The 24,511-nt window shown below is 40.8% G+C and overlaps 1 protein-coding gene across 1 annotated transcript; it reads right to left on the bottom strand.

The window, feature by feature from the left end:
- Positions 1-3,953: 3,953 nt before the first annotated feature.
- Positions 3,954-6,401, bottom strand: GSX2 (GS homeobox 2). The gene is made up of 2 exons (XM_051964292.1): positions 5,696-6,401; positions 3,954-4,916 (listed from the first exon to the last, which is right to left on the bottom strand). The coding sequence occupies exons 1-2, from the start codon at positions 6,249-6,251 to the stop codon at positions 4,576-4,578; spliced, it is 897 nt and encodes a 298-aa protein (XP_051820252.1). The 5' UTR covers positions 6,252-6,401; the 3' UTR covers positions 3,954-4,575.
- Between the last annotated feature and the right edge of the window lie 18,110 nt (positions 6,402-24,511).

Here is a 24,511-nt window from a genome sequence, read left to right as displayed (position 1 = left end):
TCCACCGACATGATCACCATCTCCCTTTAGAGAATAATTCTCTGAGAAAGGAAGTGTTCTCTAAATCCAGGGACTGATTCCTCATCTATTTCTGAAGTGGAAAACAATTCTTCCCCACATTGAAATATCAACCTAGCCTGTCAGCTTCCTGGGTTTTTGTAAATTAGCAGGCACTTGAATCCCAACGTTTTAAAATTTTTTTCCTATATAAGAATAGTCATTTTAGAACTGATAGTATTTTGTAACTTCCCATTCTCCAGAGACAGGCAGCAATAATAGGATCAATAGAATTAAAACTGGAAGGAAAAAAATGTGGTTTGGAGTCCATTTTACCAGTAAGGAAATTGAGGCCCAGAAAGCTTTAAGCTATTGATGACATGGTATATGAGTAAAAATTTGAACTAGTTTTGCTATCTTCAAGTCCAGTGCTAGACCACAATAATACCTCTTTGTGAATTAATCACTTCATTCCTATTTCTTTTATTGGGACTCCAATTGGGGTGAGTGTTCCCAAGAGAAATACAGTATTATTTTCTGCCTGTTAAAAAATGTTAAGTGGCATTGGGTGAGAACTCCAGCAGAGCTTGACCTGAATACAACTCCAATTTCTCTTCCTTCTTTACCAGAAAAAGGAGAGAGAATATTTTCTGTTTGTCTTCAAACTGAAGGATGAACACCAATAGAGAATCCATTGCCTTTTTGCCTAATGGACCAATATTCTATCTGATTTATGACTTCCAAAGACCCCCAAATAATATATATTTTCTCTTTTTTTCTTTTCTTTTTCCCTCTCTTCTTCCCTTCCCCTCCCTCTTTTTTCCTTTCTTCCTTCCCTTATTAATTTTTTTTTTGGTAGAGGGAAGTCTATGGTTCTGGGGGAGGGTAATATGAATGTCAACAACCTCCTCTAGCTTAAGAGAACTACTCCAATTCTTCAGGGAGTCTCTCCCTCTCTTCCTTCCCCTCCTCCCTTCCCTCTTCCTCTCCTCACCTCTCTGCCTGTCTTTCTGTCTGTCTCTCTCTCTCTCTCTCTTTCTCTGTCTCTCTGTCTCTCTCTCTCTCTCTCTCTCTCTCTCTGTCTCTCTGTCTCTCTCTCTCTCTCTCTCTCTCTCTCTCTCTCTCTCTCTCATGTGTGTGTATATGTGTGTGTTCATGTGTAATGTCAGGGTAGAAAATCCTAGAAGAAAGTTCCATATCTCATGTGAAGACTTCTCTAATCATCCCAGTTGTTATTATCCCCTCTAACTGTTTATACATGTTTGGTCCATAGTTATATGTATAGACGTATAGGAGAGACAGTGTAATATATTGAAAGAGTGGTGGATCTGAGTTTAAATTTTTGTTCTGCTATTTTTAATGTGCTGGGCCTCAGTTTACTCATCTGTAAAAATGAGAAGATGATTGGAATTCGATGACTTCTGAGATTCTTTTCAACTTTATGATGCTATGATAATTTTCCTCTCTCTGACCTTCTCTCTACCCCATCCCAGAATGAGAGCTTTTTGAGGGCAGGAGATGTTTGCTTTTTGTCTCTGTATTCTTTGGAAAACTGGTGCTTATTATATGCTTGTTGGATGTTGAATGAATTAAAGTGGTTGAAGGAAGCTTTTTGGAAAAGGCTTTATTCCTTTTGGAAGACTACAGGAAAAACAATTGCCTCTAGCTTTAGATAGTCTGCTCTGCTTTTTGCCTCCAGGCAGATCACCTATTCCTGGAGCATCTTATTTTCAGGAAAATTCTCCCTAAACTCTCTGCCTCTATTCCCCCAGGAAACAGATGGGAAAAGGAAGTCTCTGGACTTTCATTTGAAGCAATATGGCAGTCTTACAAAGCCTGGAGCTGGCACCTTGGGAACTCTGGTGCTGTCCTTGTGGCAGCTCCTAGGTAATTCTCCAGCTGGATTCCACTAGGACCGATGACTAGCAGCATGAAAGGGTTGCTGGGAGGGGAGAAGAAGAAGGAGAAGCCAGGAGCATTTCTGGGGATTTCCTTAGATATGACTCTAGCTCCTATCAGTCCCCTCTACGAGCCATTCTTTTGCTTCTTCACCTCTTCTTGAACTCCAGGAGGCTGATTTTTACTTAGTCAGAAATTGTCATTTGTGAAGCCCATTTCTGGGCACTGAATACTGGCATGTGGTGGGAGGATCATAACGTGGGGTGGTAGGGGGACAGAAGGATGAGGTAGCTTCTAAAGGTATTTGGGGGATGGAGAAGATAAAGAGGATATCCTGCTCCAGACGTATCCAGCTAGAATCCTTTTCAGTTTCATCCAGAGCAAGCTTGATCCTGGCTAGACACACAAAAATGGATCAGATCGGATCTCATTCTCTATAAAACTCCCAGCAATTTATTCTAGTCAGTACCGTATTCTAACCTTGCTCTTTCCACTTAGGATTTTAAGAGGGCTTCAGCAACCTCAGTAGATTTTTTTTTTCCTTTTCCATCAATCAAATTATACTCCTTTTGTGTGTAAACGGAATATGAGGTCAGCAGCTAGCCACCCCTTCCATCTCAGATATACCTAAATATAGCTTCATGACCTCTATGGCAGAATGGCAGAGAGATTCTGCTCAGCTACTTAGGATTTTCCCTTCTGACAGTTCTGCTTCTTCCAATAAGCTAAAGGACTTGTCTGCTGCTAGAAAAAGTGAAGGGGTAAGGAGAGAAAATAGACTAATCTCTCTCATTGATGGACAGGCTTAACTTTGGTCAAGTGGAGTTGCTAATAATGGGAGACTAAGAAAGACCTTCATTATAAAAGAAATCAGAATTTAAGGACTCTCTGTGTGAGCTTAAAAGAAAGATCTCTTCAATGAATCCTCTTGGGTGATATCTTAATAACTCTAAGTATTCAGAATCGAGAACTACCGACTCAATGAAGACAAGGGATATGGAAAGCTGTATTTAAAGCAAGGGAAATAGTTTCTCCTATTTCCTGAATCTCTTAGCTCTTTCCAAGGTGCCATGGAAAACAGAAATGAATCCATATTTTGAAGGCTGAAACTATCCATAAGACCTCTTTTCTTGCACCATAGGTAGGGACATAGGCAGAGTGCACTGGAAACAGATTGGGAGAGTTAAGGGAAGAAAAAAAGTGAGGTTCCTTTTAAAGGGAAAGAGGACTCTACTAGACAACCAACTCTATGAAGGCAGCGATCATGTCTTATTTAAAATTGGTACTTCATTGGAAGGATTCTTCTTATAATAGATGCTTAATAAAAATAGGTATACATTAGACTTTGCCCTCATTTTGATTCTTTAGTGTAATAATTAGGGCTACAGGCCCATTTATTATCAATGAGCAGCGATTTGCTATTTTTTGTGGGGAGAGGAGGGAGTAAGGAGTGAAGTTTACAATCTATTTGAGGACTTGTCGCTTTCTTCTGTGAGAATTTTTTTTTAAACATAGTTGGATTAAGAACATTTTGATTCTGAGGAAGGAAGAGAAGCAGAGAGTAGAAAAGAGAGAGGGTAAATTTAGCAGCCGGGGCATTTCACTGCTCTGAGCTGAAGAAAACCAAAAGCTTTAGGGGGATTAGTTGTAAAAGACATTCTCAGTGTGTTAATTGTGAGGAAGTTAGATTTTAGATGAGGGAGGTCGAGGGATAAGGCTGCCACCCATAATCATTCTCCATCACTGAATAATGACTGAAGGTGTTTCCGTGGTTAGTTTCACCAATCTCTGCGGCACATTAAAAACCTAGATCATCAAAAACCCTCCTACTGTGAGACCCATAATGCCGGGTCTGGGTTTTACCTCCGCTCCTTCTCAAAGGCTGAGTTCAGACGCAGTTTCTATCTGCATCAGTTTCAGAATTGTGATTCAAATACAAATTGGGGGTGGGGTGGGGATGGAGAGATGGAGAGAGAACAGTCCACACAATTAAAAGGCTTTATTACCTCCTTTATTTAAATAAATATAAATATAAATTTATATAAAACTATTCACATACAAAGGGATTCTCAATGAGTGGATTTGTCACTTTTTACAGACAATTTTCAGAAAGCAGAACTACAAGGTATAATTTTCTAAGTTAATTCCAACTTCAAAACTTCCTGTAAAAAAAAAAGCACAATAAAATAAACAAAAAGCGAGGTTCAGTCATAAGAGATGTTGAAAACGGAGGGCAAATGACATGTTTTTGGAAAACCCCAATACAGTGTTAAAATTCAAATCCCCCCCACCCTATAACACCTGCTTTTCTGTGTTATATAAGATTTTTAGTTGACTTCTAAATCAGTTACACTTAAAAAAAAATCTATGACTGCGAATTGAACACGAACCAAATAGATAAAAACTGAAATGGGCTAAGCCCGGTGCAGGGAGAGGAGGGAAGGAGTGGGCCGGTGTTCTCTTGGCGAGGTTGCAGCAGCAGCAGCAGCAGCAGCAGCAGGTGCAGAACCTTGGAGAAGACTTTCTGGCCCGAGTTCACGTTTTCCTCTCGCTTCTGCAGTGTGTTCCATGATTCCTTTGCGCCTGCCAGGTATGCTCCCCCTAGGGAAGCTCATGGGGCCGGAGAGGGAGGGCAGGACGGAGAGACCTCGGGAGTTGGTCCCGGGGAGGAAGGGGAGCTCATAATGGGGAGATCTCCTTGTCTTCGTTGGCAGAGGAAGGGGATAAGGACTCCTCGTCCTCCGAGCGCGGGTAGTGAACTTGGTTACTGACGCACTTGCAGCCCCCGTGATTGTTCCTCTGCGAACCTTTGCCCTCCTTCTTGTGTTTCACCCGCCGGTTCTGGAACCAGATTTTCACCTGCTTCTCCGAGAGGTTGAGGTACGTGGCGATCTCGATCCTCCGGAGCCGAGAAAGATACATGTTTGAAGAGAATTCCCTTTCTAGCTCCAGGAGCTGGGTGCTGGTGAAAGCTGTTCTCATCCTCTTCCCGTTCTGAATTTGGCTAGCGTCGGAGCCACCTGTGCGAGGAAGAAGACACAGAGGAAGAAGCAAAGGTAAACAAGCGGCGCTGATAGGCCCAGGCGCTCACCCCGAGAGAGGCCCTCTGACAGCCCGCCCCTGCGCGAACGAAGAAAAAGTTAGTCCCTCAACCTTTACCCTCTCCGAGGTTCCCTCCCGATTCAACACGAGGCTCCTTCTCCCTTGGATTCGATTCCATCTAGAATGCTATTTTAGGAAGACATACAGCAGTCAGAGCTATTCAAGCGTCTCCTGCTCCCTCATCACTGTGAAAGTCCCTCGGGGGAAAAAATTTCTTCCCCACGCCGGGGGCATCACAGCAAGTTCAAGCAAAACTGAGGCCGTCCACAGTCATGACCGCGGCCAGATGCACGCACACTCACACAGCTCGCATCACGGTTCCAACTTCATCTAGGACCGAGCAACCCTGTCGCCTGCCTGTGGGAGCTGCGGTTTCTGCCTCCCCGAGGACTGAGGAAGCAGGTAAGCAAAGTTACCCCAGATCTGGGCGCTCGGTGGGAGTAGGGGGGGGGGAGGGATGAGGGAGGAAGAGAGAAGGGAGTGTGACAAAATTAAAAAAAAAAAAAATCGGTCCAGCCACATCCTTCCTGATCTTCTCCCTAGACCTTGTCGGGTCAGTCACCAAACCGAACTTAAAGGAGACCTCCCCTTATCCATCCCCACCACCCGGACCGTTTTCTCCCCACCCCCCAAACGAAAGGAAAAGTTTGGCCCGGATTCCCAGGAAAGGGAAGATCTGGAGAAGTTTTCATCCTACCCATGGTGAGGCAGTGGAACCTTCGGGGATCGGTGACGTTGTAGGTGGTGGCGGCACAGACAGGTGCGTGGTGTTGGGGGTGTCCCAGGGCAGCGGCCGCAGCCGCCGCCGCCGCCGCCGCCGCTGCCGCCGCCGCCGCCCCGGGCTGCTGGGGCTGGTGGTGATGGTGGTGCTGCGGCTGGTGGTGGTGATGATGGGCATGGCTCATCCGGGGGCAGAACTGCCCATCCCCGGGGCCGGGGGCAAACTGGCTCTTGAGCAGGGGGATAGCCCCGGCGCCTGCCGCGCCGCCGCCGCCGCCTCCTCCGCCCCCGCCGCCGCCCGCGCCGCCGCCCGTCCGCGCGGAGTGCAGGTGGGAGGTGACGCAGAGTGGACACACGCAGAAAGTGCCGCTTTTGCGCGACTGGCAGCCGGGCCCCGAGACTGACATGACCAGGGGCGACGGCATGCCCAGGGGGATGAGGAAATCGGGGCCGTGAGGGTGCTCAGGTAGGGAGGGCGCAGGCCTCGAGGAGTCCTTGATGATCAGAGAGTCGACATAGAAGGATCGCGACATGTCGCGAAGGGGACGGAGTCCGAGGAGCTGGGAGTAGAAGGCAGCTTTCTGCCCCTGTTTCTCTTCTGTCTTCACCTCTCCCTCCCCTTTCACCTCCGACGCTCCCCTTGTTTTCTTGGGCTGCGCGAGGACGCTGTCACTGAAGCCCCGAAGGAACGCAGAGGTGCTTAAGTCTGAGGAACGAACAAAGGGGTCCCCGGAGAGGGCTGGTCCTAACCTCCCCCGCCCGGGCTCCCCTGCTCCGGGGTTTTATATGCCCCAACCCAGCACGTGATGCCAGAGTACCGCACTGCTCCGGCTCCTCGGCATCTCCCCACCCTCGGGATAGGCTGCTCAACTCACAACAAAAACGGGGAGGGGGCGAGCACGGGAGGGGGTGGACGGCACTGGGAGGAGGAGGGGGAGTGAATAAAAAAAAGAGGGGGAGGGGGAACTTCGGAAAGTGTATGTTTGGTTAATTTCGCGGTGGTTCTAGCCCTTCTCCTCCCCTTCCTTCCTCCTTCTCAGAGCAACCCCGGGCACTAGCTCCCTGCCCCCGCCCGGGCAAGAAGCCCACCGGAGCACTTTACTTTCCACCCAGTTCCTGGCCCCGAAGCTCGGGTGGAGGGGATCCGGCTAGGTGGAGGGAAAACCAGAGGCTTTTGGTTAGACTCGGACGGACAAAGGTCTCGGTCGGGCTGTGTGCACTTGCTCCCAGGGAGATGCACTCAGTGTCTCCTTTGCTCCTCGGAGCCGCAGAGAGCTGGAAGCTTCAGGGTGTGAAATGCAGGAGGACTCGGTTTCGGCCCATTGCCATTCCCCCGGCCCGGCTCGTTCCTCAGACCCACCTCACTGCGTCGAATCTCTGGGCACTACGTGGGTCCTCCTAATGCTGCTTTAGAGCACTGACGACTGGGGGCTGTTCACATCCTTTTAGAAGAGGTGTTACCTAGTCCACCCTCCCCTTTGGCCTCCTTTTCTCAAACTCCAATTGAGTCGAATCCTGGCAGACTGCCAGTTTAGTCCGTAACCACGTAAACTTGAAAGCGAGCAGACCCTCATCGGCCAAACCTCTCATTAAATTGGAGACTTTTCGAATGGACGCTCAAAGCCCTCTTTCGCATTCCGAAACACCTGTTCGCCAGGTATTAGACCGAAGGGCCTTTGAGCCAGGTTCTGGACTGAAGGACCTTTGAGCCAGGTTGTGGACTGAAGGGACTTTGAGTCAGGTTCTGGCCTGAAGGGCCTTTAAAGTCTCCTTTCTGCTGGCTCCCAGAGAGGGCTCGCTGAAGGTCCTTCCTCCGAATCCAGTCTAGCTCACTGGATTCTTCTCCATCCTCTGGCATCCTGTGCTTAAGAGCTGAGGGGCTGGACCAGATCTTTCTCTTCTCTCTCAGCATCTTCGACGACCTTTAGAGCTTTTTCTAGAAGGGTGAGCAACTGGCAAAGTAAATGAGAGTCTTTCCTCTCAGCTCTCCCATAGAGAGAAACCAGAGATGAATAGAAAACCTTGAGATTAGGGGAATCTCCGCTTCTTCTTTCTTTGGGAGGCTCAGGGGTTGTGAACTTTCCAAGACTATAATAGTCTGGGAGTCGCGATCCATTTGGGGTATCTTTTCATTTACTTATCCATCACTTTTATGGCCATAAACTATGTTTGATTGTCCGATGTGTGTTTTTCTAAGTGCTGTGGATGAGGAGGGTTTATGTCCCCAAGGGCGAGGAAAGGCCCCAGCAACTCTGTTGGCTTCTCCTGCCCTAGGAACGGCCGCACTTTTCTAGGCGCTCTTCCTGCTCCCGAGAAGCCAAATGGACAAGGATTTGACGAGTTTCTCACCTGTACGTTTGGCATTTTTTCCAGCCTATTTCTATAGTCTGAAGAAAAAAGTTGAATTTTAAACGTAGTCAAAAATGATTTTGCCTTGGGGCGCTAAATTCCCATCTGAGTTCACCGGAAGGGCTTAGAGAAAACGGGGTGCAGAGAACTAGAGGGAATGACCGAAGCTGAGTACCTAAGTTCCCCATGCAAGTGACCCAAGCCAGACTGGGGGAATCTCTTTTCAATTCTCTTCTCTCTATCCGATTTCACCTTCCCATTCTCTTCCCTTCTCTCTTCTTTCTTTCCCTCTGTCTTCCTATTTCCCGATCTCTCTCTAGCTTCTTCCTTTGCCATCTTCTTTCCCTTTCTCTCTATCTTTTTCAAACACACCCCCCCCCCCCAAGGCGAGGTGTAATTGGGTTGTAGGGACACTCTGCACTCGGGGAGTCAGGATTTATGGATGGCAATTAAAGTTTTATGAATTGCAGCTGAGGCTGGTTATTGAGCTATTTGAATGTGATTAGAATTCAATTAGAAAGTGGTTAGTGGACGGTGGGTCTCTGGAGTGTAAACAGACAGCTATTCCAGAAATGTGCTAATCCAACATCTTGTGACAACAATTAGGGAGTTTTAGGGCTTAAGGCGGGTCAACCTCAACTTTATTTGCTTTTTACCAAGACTGGGAGAAGGAACCTTTGCAAAATATGCTCAGCTTTATCCTAGGCCATGTGAACACTAGCAAAGTGAAATCGAGAAATAGGCAATTATGCAAATAATTCTAACACTTGTGCCTCAATGAATATTTTAGACTAGAGCAGAAAATTATTTTCAGGCCTAAATTTTCCATAATAATTGATTCAGTTACCTCTTTGCTTGGATAGTTTCAATCTTGCATCTTGTACATAAATTATAGGATATTAATACCTAGTTTGTCAGAGGAGAGGGCTGAATTGACTAGATGGTTTCCAAAGTGGTCTCTCCCAGCCAAGACTTTCTATTATTCTACTTAGATCTACTGGATTTGTATAGAGAGATTCAAAGTTTTGCTTCAGAGGAAAATCCCCTTAAGTGTATTCTAAGAAATATTTCTAACTCATAGGAGAAGCCTGCGTTTGTCGATATGAGGCCAGTAAGTGTTATATTTTAAAAGTTATTTGCAATTTTATATCTTTGAAAAGGAGAATTTTGCTGAAAGACTAGAAATCTGGGGAAAGTGTCTGATTCCAGGGGATCTCAGTTAAAATATTCCCATATATTCTCCAAGTTATCCCAATACTCTGAGCCCAGAGTCAGAATTTGAATTTAGATCCTGCCTCTGAAGCTTATTAGATGCGTGACCCTAGTCAAGTCACTGTTTCTCTTAATTTTTTCAACTGTAAAATGGGGATCATAACAGCACCTATTTGGAAGGGTTGTTATGAGAATCTGTAAAAGAAAAAAAAATTAGAACAGTACCTGGCACATAGTAGGCACTATATAAATACTTATTCCCTAAGCCTCAATCTCCAAGCTATTAGCTAGGTAAGCAGCTTCATGCCCTGGAGAAAATAAAAGCCAGTGAATGATAACTTCGTGGTCTGACATCTGGAAAGCTTGTCCCCTTGAAGAACTGATATACACTTCTCTGGTAAAAACAAACAATACCAAAAACAATCGTGGCTCATCTGTTTCAGTCTTTCTCTTCCTCCTCTTTCTCTACTGGCTGACTCTGGGACTTTTGACAAGCCACTAAAGTATACTTTCCTCGACGACAAAGCTGATGGTTTCTTACTCTGTATCTTTCTAGAACTTGGGATGCAGTAGGAGCTAATCAACGTTTCTAGAACTCGTAATGTTGAAAGAATGATTTTGAAAGATCTCTTTGAAAGAAAGATCTCTTTCCTTTTTTGTAAAGATGAGGGGGCTGAAGCCCTTCCATTTCCTATGCATTCCACCATTCCCTCGGTCCGGGCCACTCTCCTATTAAACAATTCCAGTTCTTCTGAACCCCAGTTGCGGACTGGGATTGTAATGACTCGGTGCCAAATTAGAGCAACCCCAGTTTCCTAGGAGTCTCAGACGTTTGCTTTGGAGAAATAGCCCATTAGGAGGGGTTGGGATTGGAGTGGGGTGAGTCGGTAGAGGAAGAACTCACACCAGTTATTTCGACATAAAATTATTATAATAACCCAGAGCATCCCCCCAAATCACGTCGTGGAAGGGACTAATAGTTAGCTGAAGGGCCGGGAGCTGTGATCCTTCCAAATCATGCGGGTTGACTGTAGGCGTGTGCCCACAGCCCCCTCATCCTCTTCACAATTTTATTTCTCAATAATTCTGTCCGATAAAATTTCATTGTCCATTAAGTAATCCCCGAAATGAGAGCTCTTATGAGCCTATAATGAGCTCTAATTGCTGCGACTAGTCGAGCCACGTGGAAGGATTTAGAAGGTATTAAGCAGTTGGGTACAGAGCACAGGCTGTTACCTAGCCATTACTTTCATAATTCAAGGAGAAAATTAGTCCTTTTAAGGGAAAATCCTTTGATTCCCTTCATTCTGCTCCGGGTGACAGAGTATTGCTTTGTCTTCCTTTAGTTCAAGACAGTGTAACAAATGAGAATGTAACGAAATTGCCCGTCTAACCCAGCACACCTCATCCCTAGAATCACTTTTTAAAAATCAGAGGAGTTTAAAAAGAACACCAGATTTCCTTTTTTTCCCCCTCCAGCTTGCAACTTTTGGTGGACTGGTTTTTTCCTTCATTTCTCCATCAGTTATGTACTCTTTCTTTCTTTCTCCTCCTTCATTCCCTCTTCTCTTTCTTTCATTCTTCCTCTCTCTTTTTCTTTCTTGTCTTCCCTCTTTACTGCTTTCTATATCCCCTATTGATGTCCCTTTTTTCCTTTCTTTATTTCTCTTCACTCCCAAGAGTTCCCCCTAGCTATCCCCACAATCCACCTCCAGTGCATCCTCCACCAAACTTCAGGCTTCTTTTTTTTTTTCCCCAATCAATTTGCCCGAAGCAGTTCTGCATCCTTGCTGCTATGGATGGATCGTGAGACAGCCGCTGTTGTTTCAGCACATTCCTGCCTCGCTCCCCCCTCCTTGCCCCCGTGCTCCCCTACGGTTCTCCCATTTTCGGGGTGTCCCCACCTTGAAACTGGTCCCGAGTTGACAGAGGAGAGAGCAGCCTCTCCGGCCCTGATGTTGTAGCGCTATTCTTGCAAGGATTTGCTCGTCTAACATTGATTTCATATTAGTTTCCAAAGCGATGAATGATCTCAAAGCTGGGTTTTGTTAGCTGCACGCCAACAGGAGACAGGACTTACTTGCCCCCAGCTCCCATTAATGAGGTCATTATAAAAGCGTGAACAAGTCTATGAATGTTTTATTGAAAGCGCATCGTTAACTTGTATCCATCCTTTTCTCCAAGTGGCATTGTGATATTGCTGTCTGTGGCACATCTTACCCAATATAGCCCGAGATTTCTCCATTATCTGTAACCAGGCAACACTTTCTGAATACCAAAAATTGAAAAGAACCGCTTAGTCTTCAAGAAAGTCCTCAATAATAGTGGAAAAGAACAAAGATCCAGGAGACAACAAAATGCCACAGGGGTGACTTTTCATGAGCAATTATCTCTCATTAATCAGAAGAACAGCTGCAATATTAATTTTCTCTCTTTCTTCCTCTCTTTTCACAGTCCCCAACATTTGAATAATCATAAATTTTGATTTTATGGAGGAGCAACAATTTCAGGGGATTGAGGAAACCAGCTACCTATGGGGAGACAGGAGCTTTAGGAGAAAATGCTCTTATTTTTAGCTTGCCCCCCAAAAATGAGGGGGAGGGTGGTAGAGGAAAAAGGATCCCCCCTTTTTTTCTTGATTGTGGATTGGAGGCAGGACTTTCTCTCCCCCCCCCCTTTCTTCCCCTCCCCTTCGGCCTTCCCTCCCACGTCTCCTCCCTTTCCCCTTCCTCTTAGCCCTGCCATCATTCCCTCTCCTTTTCCCCTCCCCCTTTCACTTATGGAAACGAGCAGGAAAACGTCTCAAGTGTCTGCAGTGGCTGAAGCGTGGGAGTTTCAACATCACTGCTGTCCATTTAACTTTCAAACATGAAGCCAAGCGTTGTAGATCTGTCCAAAGAGACAATCTTTGGGCGTAACTCGCATTGTAGCACATCAAAAGCCCCTTCGCATTATATGAACTAAGCGGCGCATTCATCAGAAATGGGGCAATAGTTCTCTTTTCAGAGTCCTGAGATTTTATTGTGAACAGGATATGTAGCAAGGGTGGAAAACTCGGTTCCCCAAAGATAAGGATGTAACATTAAAACGAGCTTTGGGGATTTAAAAGAATCTCATTACAGCAGAGACTAGCAATTAAAAAAAAAAAAGACCTCTCTGAAAAGCTGTGGACCCGAATAAAAAAGGGGAGTTTTCGCTCAGCTTCCACATCCTTGCACTTGTTGAGTAGGAATTCAGTCTGCTGCGGCTATTACCTTCAGCTGCCCGAATATGGTCACTTTTAATGGGAGGCTGAACGAGGCTATTCACCTAAAGAAACGGGGTTAGACTGGGGAAACAACAACAACAACAAAATGATTTTTCTTCTCCCCTTATTTGCTAAGGGAATGGGCAGCCTTTTTGAGGGGCTTGAATTCTCAACCCCAGGCAGGAATTCCAGTTGACTCTTGCAGAAGATGGGCTGGGAGAGAGAGGAAAGGGAATGGGGGTGGGGGGAGGGAAACTGAGGAGATGAGAAGGTTTAAACCCAGCTGTATCAGTAGCATCATCAAACCGGAGAAAGGCTTGTAGTGGCCAAAAAGACTTTTATAATATTAAGCGCTGGAGCAGATCTCCCTGCAGCCGTTCTCTGTTCGACCCCCTCCCATGCCATCTCTCTCCCCTCCCTCAAAACACGATGCTGTGAAGAGCAAACAGTGAATACGTCTGTAAATAGTTCTCTTCTTACAGCTGTGTTCGAAACTCTAGAGATGTAGGGGGCTGAAATCCTTTACCCCCAGTTAAAGAGAGAACTCTTTCATTGAGGAGATATTGCTATTTGGGTTCTATGAGGTTACAAATGAAAAGACAAATCTAAAATAAACTAGTTTTATTTAGAGGTAAATTGGTGTTTCAGCCTACATAACGAGTGGACAAATTATTTGAATCATTCAGCAAAATTGAATTTTTACTGAATCTGTAGATTTGATGGGGGAGGGGGGAATGAACCTTGTGACTTTTTCTCGGTGAGTGAGGATGCTAAGAAAGCTGAATCGTCCGGATAATCATCCAAATGTCCACTTTTTCCAACACAAATTGTCAGGGACCACATCAACTGTGGTGTCGAGTGATTGGTACAAGATTAAGGATGACATGGAGGCAACTCTCAGTGACCGACGAGTGAATGGAGTGCAAGCTCTGGCAGATCCTAGCAATCCTGAATGGTTTCAGATGTGGGCAGGGAATTGATGCTGTGATTGTTTTTATGCTACCGGCCTGGGGAAGTTCAGAGAAGCTCCTCACTAGAGTGCCATGAATACCACAACACTTTCCTAAGACCATTGAAGAAAGATTTCCAGGAGGGGTGGGAGGGAAAGGTCATATAGTTAAAAATACTTTTTTTTTAGTGCTTACCGTGGGCTAGGTACTGTGCTAAGGGCTGGAGGAGATCCTGGAGGAAGTACCAACAAATAATAAAACGATTAAACAAAAGAAGAAATGTCAACACAGAGGAAGCACTCATATTTGTGATCAACAAAGCCTTTTTGCTGCAGAGGATTTTGATGCAAACCAGGAGTTTAATGTGGTCTTTCAAAATGACAATTTTTAAATTTTAAAAATACAAAAAATATTTGTAAACGTATTAATTGCATTGAAAGACCATCTCTAATTAATTTAAATTTCAGATCCCAGAAAATCTTGCATTTCGTCGGCATCTGTGCCTCAAATCTTTGACCAACACTTTGGATTTGGGGAATTTAAGACAGTTATGGGAGACTGGTGGAAATAAAGGCCAATGAATCCCATGTACACAGTCTGTCTGAGGAATTTAATGTCATGCATTCCTTTACCAAGAAAAACTGCCTTGTGATTCACTGTGATAGAGATTTTCTTCACAAATAGCCTTGATTGCTTGCTTTTGGGGAGGGAAAAGGATTGAGAGGGAGAAAAATTTGGAACACAAAGTTTAGCAAAAGTGAATGTTGAAAACTGTCTTTACATGTATATGAAAAAATAAAATCTTATTAAATAAAAACAAAAAACAAAGAACCCTTGACAAAATAATAAAATGGAACTCAGAACATTCAGATTCTTCCATCCCAGCTTTGCTACAGATTCCTTGTTATCAACTTATAAGGTTCTTTGCTTGAGGACAGGACTCCATGTTTATCCTGGTATCTTGTTATTAACTTCTAAGGTTCTTTGCTTTTTGAGGACAGGACTCCATGTTTATCCTGGTATCTTGTTATTAACTTATAAGGCTCTTTGCTTTTTGAGGACAGGACTCCATGTTTATCCTGGTATCTTGTTATTAACTTATAAGGTTCTTTGCTTTTTGAGGACAGGACTCCATGTTTATCCTGGTATCTTGTTATTAACTTATAAGGTTCTTTGCTTTTTGAGGACAGGACTCCATGTTTATTCTGGTATCTGCACTAGTGCTGGCTTAATCAATGTATTGCATATAAGAGGTTTCTAATAAATGTTTGAATTATAAATCACTTAAACTCTAGGGACCTCAATTTCCTCATCTGTAAAATAAATGGACTCAGATGATTTCTAAAATTCCTTAGAGTTCCTTAATTTTATGATTCTTCCTCTTCCCTCAAATGTTTTTTTTTTTCATTCTTTTCTGCTCTTCAGGGGCTTTGCCTCTGTCCCACCCTTTTTCATCCCCATCCCTGCCTTTGGGAAACTGAGTCTGATCAATTCAATCAGACTAATTTCATGGAAAGAGAAAGAAATAAACTCTGAGCTCAAAAACCTTTTAGAAAGACGAACTTCCAAACTGTACTTAATTGTACATTCCTGGGACTAGGGCTGAAAGAAGACTATATTAAGTTGCTTTTCACTAAGGTATTCTCCTTGGGAGTGACAGTTAAGTGCTGAAGTGATTAGTGTACTGGGCCTACAGTCAGGAAGGCTCAATTTCCTGAGTTCAAATTTGGTCTCAAACACTTAGTAGCTGTGTGACCCTAGGCAAGTCACTTTATTCTGTTTATCTTAGTTTTCTCATCTGTTAAATGAGCTGGAGAAGGAAACAGCAAATCACTTCAGTATATTTGTCTAGAAAACTCTACATGGATGCATGAAGAGTGGAATATGATTGAACAATGTCACTCTCTTGGGACAATATCCCAACAGGTTTCCGGGCAAGTTCCAGGCAAGACTGACCCAAATGATATAGCTTTCCAAAGTAAGATACTAAATTTGAATCTTTCCAAGAATTAAATGTGTCCAAATGCTGAAAGGGTGACCCCCTAAGACACAGCCAAACTCATAAGATTTTACAGTTTTGAGAGAGACCTTAGATCATTTAGTCCAGCTACTTCTTATTTTACAGATGAATGCACTAAAGCTCAGTGTTGACTAATATCAGGCAGATGGTAAAGGCAAAGCAAGAACTTCAACCCAGACATGATTTTGCTCAATTCATTGCACCAGGGAAGCTCCCATCTCTTTCAAGATGTAGGTTCTCACTCCATCTTTTTCTTTTTAATTTTTTTTTTTTTTAAGATAGATCCAGACCTGCTTTGTTGAAGAGAAAGCAATTCTGGCTTGGATGAAAGAACCTAATTCTTCCTGTTCCTGCTACAGAGGATGTTCCTGTCCCAATCGCTGTCCTTCCTACACTAAATAAACACAGAGGTAGAGATCTGCATCCCAAGCCTGTCTGGAATTACTGTAAGTGTGTGTGCTTTTAGCTACTTAGTAGATTTGACTTTACTGGGAGAAGCTGGGTCAGTTGGACCTCTGGAATGGAGGAAAATCCAAGCAAGAGGAACAAGGGAGTGTATCAGAAACCCAAGGGGCCAGCGCCATTCAGGGTGGAAGAAACTGTCATTGGAGTGATAGCATTTGCTTAAGAAGACTCACACTTTCCCTTTCCCCCATTCCCAAAGAAGGGAGGGAGTCAGTGAGAGTTACAAAGAACCTGCAAGGAGTTTGGAAGGAAAGAAAGAAGTTGTTATACCAGGATGTAAGAGAAGCATCACCAATTTGTCGGATTTCTGTCATCATTTCTGAAGGAATATGGCTTCAGATTTACTCCTTCAGATGCAAATGAAATTTATCTTTTTTTCCCACTGTGAACGAATTTTAAGAAGGTACTTTAAGCAAAGAACAACTTAGTTCTCAGATTCTGTTTCTTTCTTTGTCTCTTTTTAAAAGTAAAATTTCTTTTAAAAAATAAACACTTTAATTTTTCCAATTACATATAAAAACAAATATTAGCATTCATTGTTTTAATATTTTGAGTTCCAAATTCTTTCCCTCCCTTCTCTCCTCCTTGGGAAGGCTGGTGATTTGATATGGTTTCTACATGTTTAGTCATGCGCAACATTGGCTATATCAGTTATATTGTGAAAGAAAACACAGATTCCCCCCCCCCCCCGAAAAAAAGAGGCAACCCTCACAAAACAAAAACAACAACAGCAAAAAACCCCACTATGCTTCAATCTGCATCCGGACTTCATTAGTTCTTTTTCTGGAGGTGGATAACATTTTCCATCATAATTCTTTTGCAACTTTCTTGGATCTTTGTATAGCTAAGAATAGTTAACTGTTCACAATGGATTAACACATGCTTTTGCTGTTAAATGATGTGTCCTGATTTTGCTCATTTCACTTTGCATCAGTTCATGTAAGAATTTCCAGGTTTTTCTGAAAGCATCTTGCTCATTTCTTACACCACAGTAGTATTCCATCACAATCATATGCCACAGTTTGATCAGCCTTTCCCCTGTTGAAATTCCCTCAATTTCCAATAAAGTATTGTATTTTAAGATGACTTTTTGCATCGATATTTCAGTTGTGTCTGATCACATACACTCACAAAACTCTTCCATCTCCCTCCATCCACCGACTCTCCCCAATTCTATCAAGTCATTTATGCTCCTATGAGCTCCAATAAGCACTTTTGATTGATAAATGCAGTCTAAATCTCATTTTTTCTCTTTATTACTTGTTCATGATTTGGACAAGGAGAAGAGACACAGTTGACTCATATATACTCTTCCAAAGTGCCAGCCAATAATTTAAAAATAAATCAGGATTTCCTGGTCCCTGATAGTGTACAACTAAGTGAAGTCCACCCTAGCAAGCTTCTGGCAACTAGAATCCAGAGTTCTTGATGAATCTTGAGAAATCAGCTCTGTTCAAATTTAAAAGTTTGAATGTCTAATCTGTTGCAAAGACCTGTAGATTTCACCTATGAAGTGTTTCTCATCTTCTATAGTTCTTGTGTAACTCTCTCACCTTGGCTCTAGCACTTTTTTTTGGCTGTCCTCCATGCCTGGAATGCTCTCTCTCTCTCCATTTTTGTCTACTGATTTCCTTGGCTTTCAATAAATCCCAACTAAAATCTCATTTTTATAGGAAGGTTTTCCTTTTTTAATCCTTTTTTTTAAAGATAAAATTGTCATTTTTATTATAAATGCTCAGACTAACCATGAGCAATTAATATTCTTGCATTTAAAAAAAAGTCTTTTTTAAAAATAGTTTATTTCCTCCAGTTACATTCAAAACATTTTATATGTTTTAAAAACTTTGAGTTCCAGATTCTCTCCCCTATCCTCAGACCAACCACCATTTTTTAAAAGTATATATGACATTATGCAAAACATTTCCATAAAAGTCGTGTTTTGAAAGAAAACAGATCTCCCCCCCTTTTAAAAAATCACAACATGGCATTTTCACTCTTTTTGTTGTTGGTTGTTTACATTTTGTTTTCTTTCTCATTTTTTCCTTTTTGATCTGATTTTTCTTGTGCAACATGATAATTGTAGAAATATGTATAAAAGAATTGCACATGTTTAACATAGATTATTTGCCATCTTGGGGAGGGATGGAGGAAAGGGGAAGGAAAATTTGGAACACAAGGTTTTGTAAGGGTTAATGTTGAAAAATTATCCATGCATATGTTTTGATAATAAAAAGCTTTAATAAAATAAAAGAAAAAAGTTAGAGAGCAAGACATAGAAAAAGATACTATTTCAATCTATATTCAGACACAATCAGTTCTTTCTCTGGATAAACAGGATTTTTCATCATAAGTCTTTCAGAGTAGTCATGGATCATTATTGCTAGGAATAGCAAAATCACTCAGATTTGATCATTCCAGAACATTGCTGTTACTTTGTATACAGTACATTTCACTTTGCTTGAGTTCATGGAGGATTTTCCAGATTTTTTCTGAGAGCATCCTACTCATCATTTCCCCCGGAACAATCATATTCCATCATAATCACATACCACAATTTATTCAGCCATTCCCCCAATTGATGGGCATCCCCTCAGTAGGAATTGTTTCCTAATCCAGTGTTTTCCCTCTGTTAATGATTTTCCATTTATCTTATGTGTGTGGTATATATGTATGTGTGTGTGTGTGTGTGTGTGTGTGCGTGTGTGTATAAGTATATATTTGTTTGCAGGTTATCTTCCTCACTAAACTATGAGCTCCTTGAGGACAAGGATTATATTTTGCCTTTTTTTGTGTGTCCCCATAATTTAGTACAGTGCCTGGCCCATTGATGCTTAATAAATGTTTATTGGCTGACTGAGATGATAACTATACAATGAAAAAAGCAAAACAGCATTGGATCTCTAGGAGATTATGTTCTTGCCTGTTAATTCTTTCTTATTTTCATGGATATATTTTGGTTTCACCTTACATTTATTTTCAAATATATTCCTTGCCAAAGTGCTTGTATGTACAAAAATATTTATAGCAACTCTATTTACCATGGCAAAGAATTGGAAATAGGGCTTGGCTGAACAAATAATAGCCTGTGTATATGATGGAATACTAACGTGCAGTAAGCCATGGCATAGGAGATAGTTTCTGAGACACTAAAAGAAGACTTGTATAAATAGATGCAAAGTGAAGATATTCTAAACAGGAAAATATTTTATTCAATAACAACGTTGTATGGTAATATGTTTTATATGATTGAACACATAAAATCGATATCATATTGCTTAATGTCTCAGGAAAGAGATGGAGGTGAAGGAGGGAGAGAACATTTGAAATTCAAATTTTTTAAATGAATGTTAAAAATTATTTTTACATGTAACTAGAGAAAACAAATTGCTTAAAAAAACAATATTGTAAAGACAAACAACTTTGAAAGACTTAGCAACTCTGATCACTACAATGACTAATTATAACTCCAGAGGACTTCACTGTACATATTTGTAAAACATTTTATTTCTCATTTTTTCTCATTTGGGAAGGGATAAGAAGGAAAGAATTCATATCTGAAAATAAAATTGTATAAAAATAAAAAATACAAATATGTACTTATTCCTCTCCTCCCCAAGAAGCATCTTGAGAAGATGGTCTGTCTTTTGCTTCTTTTTATATCCCCCATACTTAGCACAGAGTCTGGGTGTATAGTAGATATTTAATAAATGTTTGTTTATTGACTGGTTAATGGCCAATCTTGATTCTAGAGGCCCTTTGATTAAACATTTTCCCCTCTTTTCAATTTTGGACAATGGGGATGCTGCATACAATGTCAATTTCTTTTCACTTAACTGTTTTTCTTTGTTATAAGAGAGCGTCTATTAGACATTTTGGAAAGTGACAGTGATGTGTAAAAAAATCAATATAACAGTTGAAACCTCTCAAATGCTGTAATTATTCCTCTCGTTGAAAGGACAAAATACCAAAAATAAATATTGAAAAGGCCATATTTAAGTGGTAATAGCAATCAGTGCTGTCATTTTAAAGTTGTGTACTTCATCTGTTTTCGATCTTTTCTAGGCTTACCTCATAATGGACTACTCTGGTAATCTATACTAGTTTGGGGGTAACTAGTAGTTCTGGTTTGGAGGTAATAAAGTCTGGGAATCTTCCATAGCTTCAAGTCTTTCAACACAAGGAAATCAATTAGAATAATTAACCACATAAATAACAACAACAATATCCACATGGTTATTTCGATAGCTAGGAATAATCTTTGAGAAAATACTGATCTCATTTATGTTTTAACAAAGCACACAGACATGGAAGGCTCTTCTTTAATATAATCTAAAGGTTATATCCCCGAAACCAAGAGCTAGTATTATATGCATAGGGGAAACAGGAGAGGTTTTCCCAGTACAAGGATGAATAAAATAGAAATGTTCTATCTCTCCACTATTATTCCATAGTTTGGAATGAATCTCTTTTTACTCTCCTCCCTGCCCCCCCCACTTCCTCCTTCTACATTCTATCCCTGGCATGCCATCCATTTATGTACATTATTTCAATTTGACTTTTAAAAATGACTCAAATCTCAATCTACATCTCCATCATCCTCTGTTTAGATGACCCAAATTCAAATCACCATGTCTAAAATTGAATTTGTCACCATTCCCTCCATCACATCCACACACACATCCCTCCAACATCTTCTACAACACTTCTTCCCTTTACTCATTTTCCTGTTTCTGCTGAAACCCAATCTTAATATCTTAGGGTCCTCTGACTCTTTCCTCTCCCATGATTCTCAGATTTGTCAATTGCTATTTTTGAAAACTGTCTTTTCAATATCTCTTGATTTCTTCTCCTCTTCAGTCCAGGTTCTTATCACTTCCAGGGTTCTGTGCCTTTCATCTTTTCCTTATCCTAAATATCTTTAACACAACTACCAAAATAATTAGCATAGTACAGCAGAAAGAATGCCAATTCTATAATCCAAAGACTTGCATTCAAATTCTATGCCTAAATACTTGTTTCAGGTTCCTGAACTGAAAAATGAAGGGGTTGGATTAGATGCACTCGATATCCCTTCCACCACTGTGGCTACAAACCTAATGCAAAATTATGATCATACACTTCTTGGCTCATGAGATGAAATAAGGACTTTGACAATCTTAAGTCAATCTCATCATTCAGCCTTCCTGCAAATCTCCTTTGTGTACTCCTTATTTCAGCCAGAGTGAGTTGATAGCAACTTTCTAATGTCATTCAGTTTCTCCTCTCTCCATGCCTTTGTAAAAGGTCTTCTGGCAACAAGTCCCCTTCATCACTGTTTATTGAAATCCTCTATGTCTGAGATCACCTGATCCTCCTAGCTGAACGGTTTCTTTCCCTCCTCAAGTTCTGTTACAGCATTTGATCTGGACATTTACTTTGTATTAAATTTCTTGATATATAGATAATAGCTTTTTTCCCTAGATGGTAAGCTCCTTGATGGCAGTGACTGTCTTTTTTTTTTTTTTTTTTTTTTTTTTTTTTTTTTTTTTTTTTTAATGTATACTGTTACCACCTTCTGTAGAGCTTTATACATTTAAGGGATGTGCGTTTCAGGAGTAGCTCCTTATTAATCAGTATATGTTGTTATTTTGTCCCTCTGGTGAAAATAGGCAAATAACTCCACTTTAATGGACATCAGCTTTCTTATTTTTAACATAAAGGATGGGAGAATTAGATGTCTCCTACAAGTTTTTTTTTTTTTAAATCTTAGATTCTATGAGTAAAACTGTTAAGAAAATGTCTTATTAACATGTTTTTTCATATCTACTTAACTTTTATTAACACATTATTGATGTCTTTTTAAAAAATATCACTGTCAGTTCATCTCTCCCTACCCCTTGATAGAGTATTCTCATGTAATAAAAAGTTCAGTTGACTATAATTTCTTTCTGCTTTTTGTTAATATTATATTTAACAACTGATGATTTTTCTGAATTTATCTTAAATTCTGTTACTTTACTAAAATTAGTAATAATTTTAATTCATTTTTACTGATTTTCTAAAGTGTTTTGTATGTACTATCAAGTACATAAATCAGCAAACAGGAATGCTTTAGTCTCATCTTTGCCAGTGTTTATGCTTTTAATGTTATTTTCTTGTTTCACTGTTAGAACTAGCATTTTTAAAAATATGTAGAATAATAGTGAGGAGTTGGGGCATTTTTTAAAAAATTCATCCTTGTACTGGGAAAGCCTCTAGTGTTCCCCTTTGCAAATAATGCTAGTGTTAGATTTTAGATATATACTTCAGGCTGTATTAAGGATCCTTCCATGTCTCTGTCATTTCTTAAAACATAAATGGGATCAGTATTTTCTCAAAGGTTATTCCCAGCTATTGAAATAACCATGTGGATTTTGTATTCTTGTTTATGTAGATAATTATCTTAATTGTTCTCCTAATATTGAAAAATTTGATTGTACCCTTGGTATGATTACATCTTGGTCACAGTGAATTATTTTCCAGTTATTTTGCTGTAGTCTCCTCACATAGTTTAAAGTTTTTACACCAATATAATTAGAAAACTTCCCCCCCCTCTATTTTGTCTCTTTCTAGTTTGGTAATTATAACCATCTATGTCACATAAAAGGAGTCTTTCTCCTTTTCTCTACCAAAGAGATTGATATTCTTGCTCATTGATACTTTCATAATTCTGATTAAAGACTAACTCTTTATGAAATATTTCCAGACTAATTCCACATGGCTTTGGTAGCTCCAGTGATTTGAATCACCCTTGTTCCATGTATTCACATAGTGGCTACTATACATATGTAGCTCTATCAGTTATTTCTGTTATAAATACTAAAGCTTGGGTTCATGTGTGGTTTTTAAATCTCTGAGGCACATCCTTAAATTTATAGTACAGATTTCACTAAGTGTCTCTTAGTGCATGTATTAAAGAAAAAACTATGAAATCAAGGATATCTTTGGACTGACCAAGTGTGAAATCTCCCATATTTTTATGTGTGGCATATAAACACTTCTCCAAAGTGAGAATAAATTTTACAGTTTGCTAATTCTTAATACTTTAATCAGTTAAAGTACTGCCTGTAGTTCTTGTTGCCTCACCTCAAGGAAATCATGATAAAGATGGAGACAGTTCAGAGAAAGACAACTGAAATGATCAAAGGAATAGAAAAAGCTCCCTGTGCCCCCAAAACCCCAAAATAAAACAGTCTCTGATGGAAAAGGCTTCAATTGAGAGGAATAGTGATATAATTTTCTTGAATAATTAATTGCATTGAGAAGAGAGACTTGATATTTTAATGCCATAATTCAATTCAATGAGCATTTATTAATTACTTATTATCCACTGTGCTTGGTTAGGCAATATGAAGACAAAAACAAAATCATTCCTTCCCCGCAGGATTTTTGTTTTTCCTAGGGATATGAAACATGTACAAAAACAAGTAAATACTAAGTAATATTAAGAGGAAAAGACAGCATGCCAGAAAGATCTGGTTTCATGTCCTGACTCTGACATATTTTAGTTGTGTAATTCTGAGTAAATTACTAAATACTAAGACAAAATCATGGAAAAATTTCATTGTTAGGAATTTCTTTACCCAGAAGTTCCTTATATCAGTGAAATCACAAGTCTAGTCCTCACCCTTAATTTCAGAGGGAAGAGAAAAGTTCCAATTAGGTGAAAAACTTTCTTTGGTAGATAGCATCTTAAGCTGAACTTTGAGATTCTAAGAGGTAGGAAGCTGGAAAGAGAATATTGCAGGCATGAGGGACGGGGACAGCCTCTGCAAAGGCACAGGGACAGGAGATGATGACCCATCACATTGAGTGGACTTGATGATAGGCCAATTTAGCTATTTTCAGTATAAATTACCTAAAAGTATTAATAGAACAGTAGAATTTAGGATTCCCAAGGGATCCTAAAAGAATCCAACTATGACTTTTTACAGATGAGGAAAGATAAGTGACTTTTCAGTATGTTATATGGCTTTTAAATGGCTTTTTGATTTTTTTTTTGATTCCCTGTTCAGTGTTCTTTTTCATTACATCACTCGTTAGAATTTGCATTTATATAGTAACTTGAATCAAAGCATTTTACATGTCTTATTACATGTACTTCTTTCAAAACCCCCGTGATTGAGGAGCCTACTATGATAGAAAGGGCATTGGATTTTATAACCAGGATGTCTGTGTTCTATCACTTACTTGACATGATAGACAAGTTAGACTCTGAGCCTCAGTTTTCTCATCTGTAAAATGGAGATAATAATGTTTGCACTCAAGGTTCTTAGTGAGGATAATGAGATGTCTGTAGATAACTGGAGCTAAATCAAAGCAAGTTACTGTTCTTCTAATGCCTTTCTGATTCTAATTGTAATGTGGCAGCGTATATAAGCTGAGCTTATATATTAATAGAGTATGGTCCAATTACTATTTAGCCTCATGTGCTTGGGACCTCAGTGCATCAACTTGAGCCTCAGCCCATAACAGCAGAGGATCTACATCCTGGAAGGTTATTGCAGCAGAGCATACATTTTGGAAAATCCA

This window comes from Antechinus flavipes, chromosome 6 (genome assembly GCF_016432865.1).
Source record: "Antechinus flavipes isolate AdamAnt ecotype Samford, QLD, Australia chromosome 6, AdamAnt_v2, whole genome shotgun sequence".
Lineage (NCBI taxonomy): Eukaryota > Metazoa > Chordata > Mammalia > Dasyuromorphia > Dasyuridae > Antechinus > Antechinus flavipes.
Note: the sequence above shows the minus strand (reverse complement) of the source record. Positions and strands in the feature narration are given on the sequence as shown.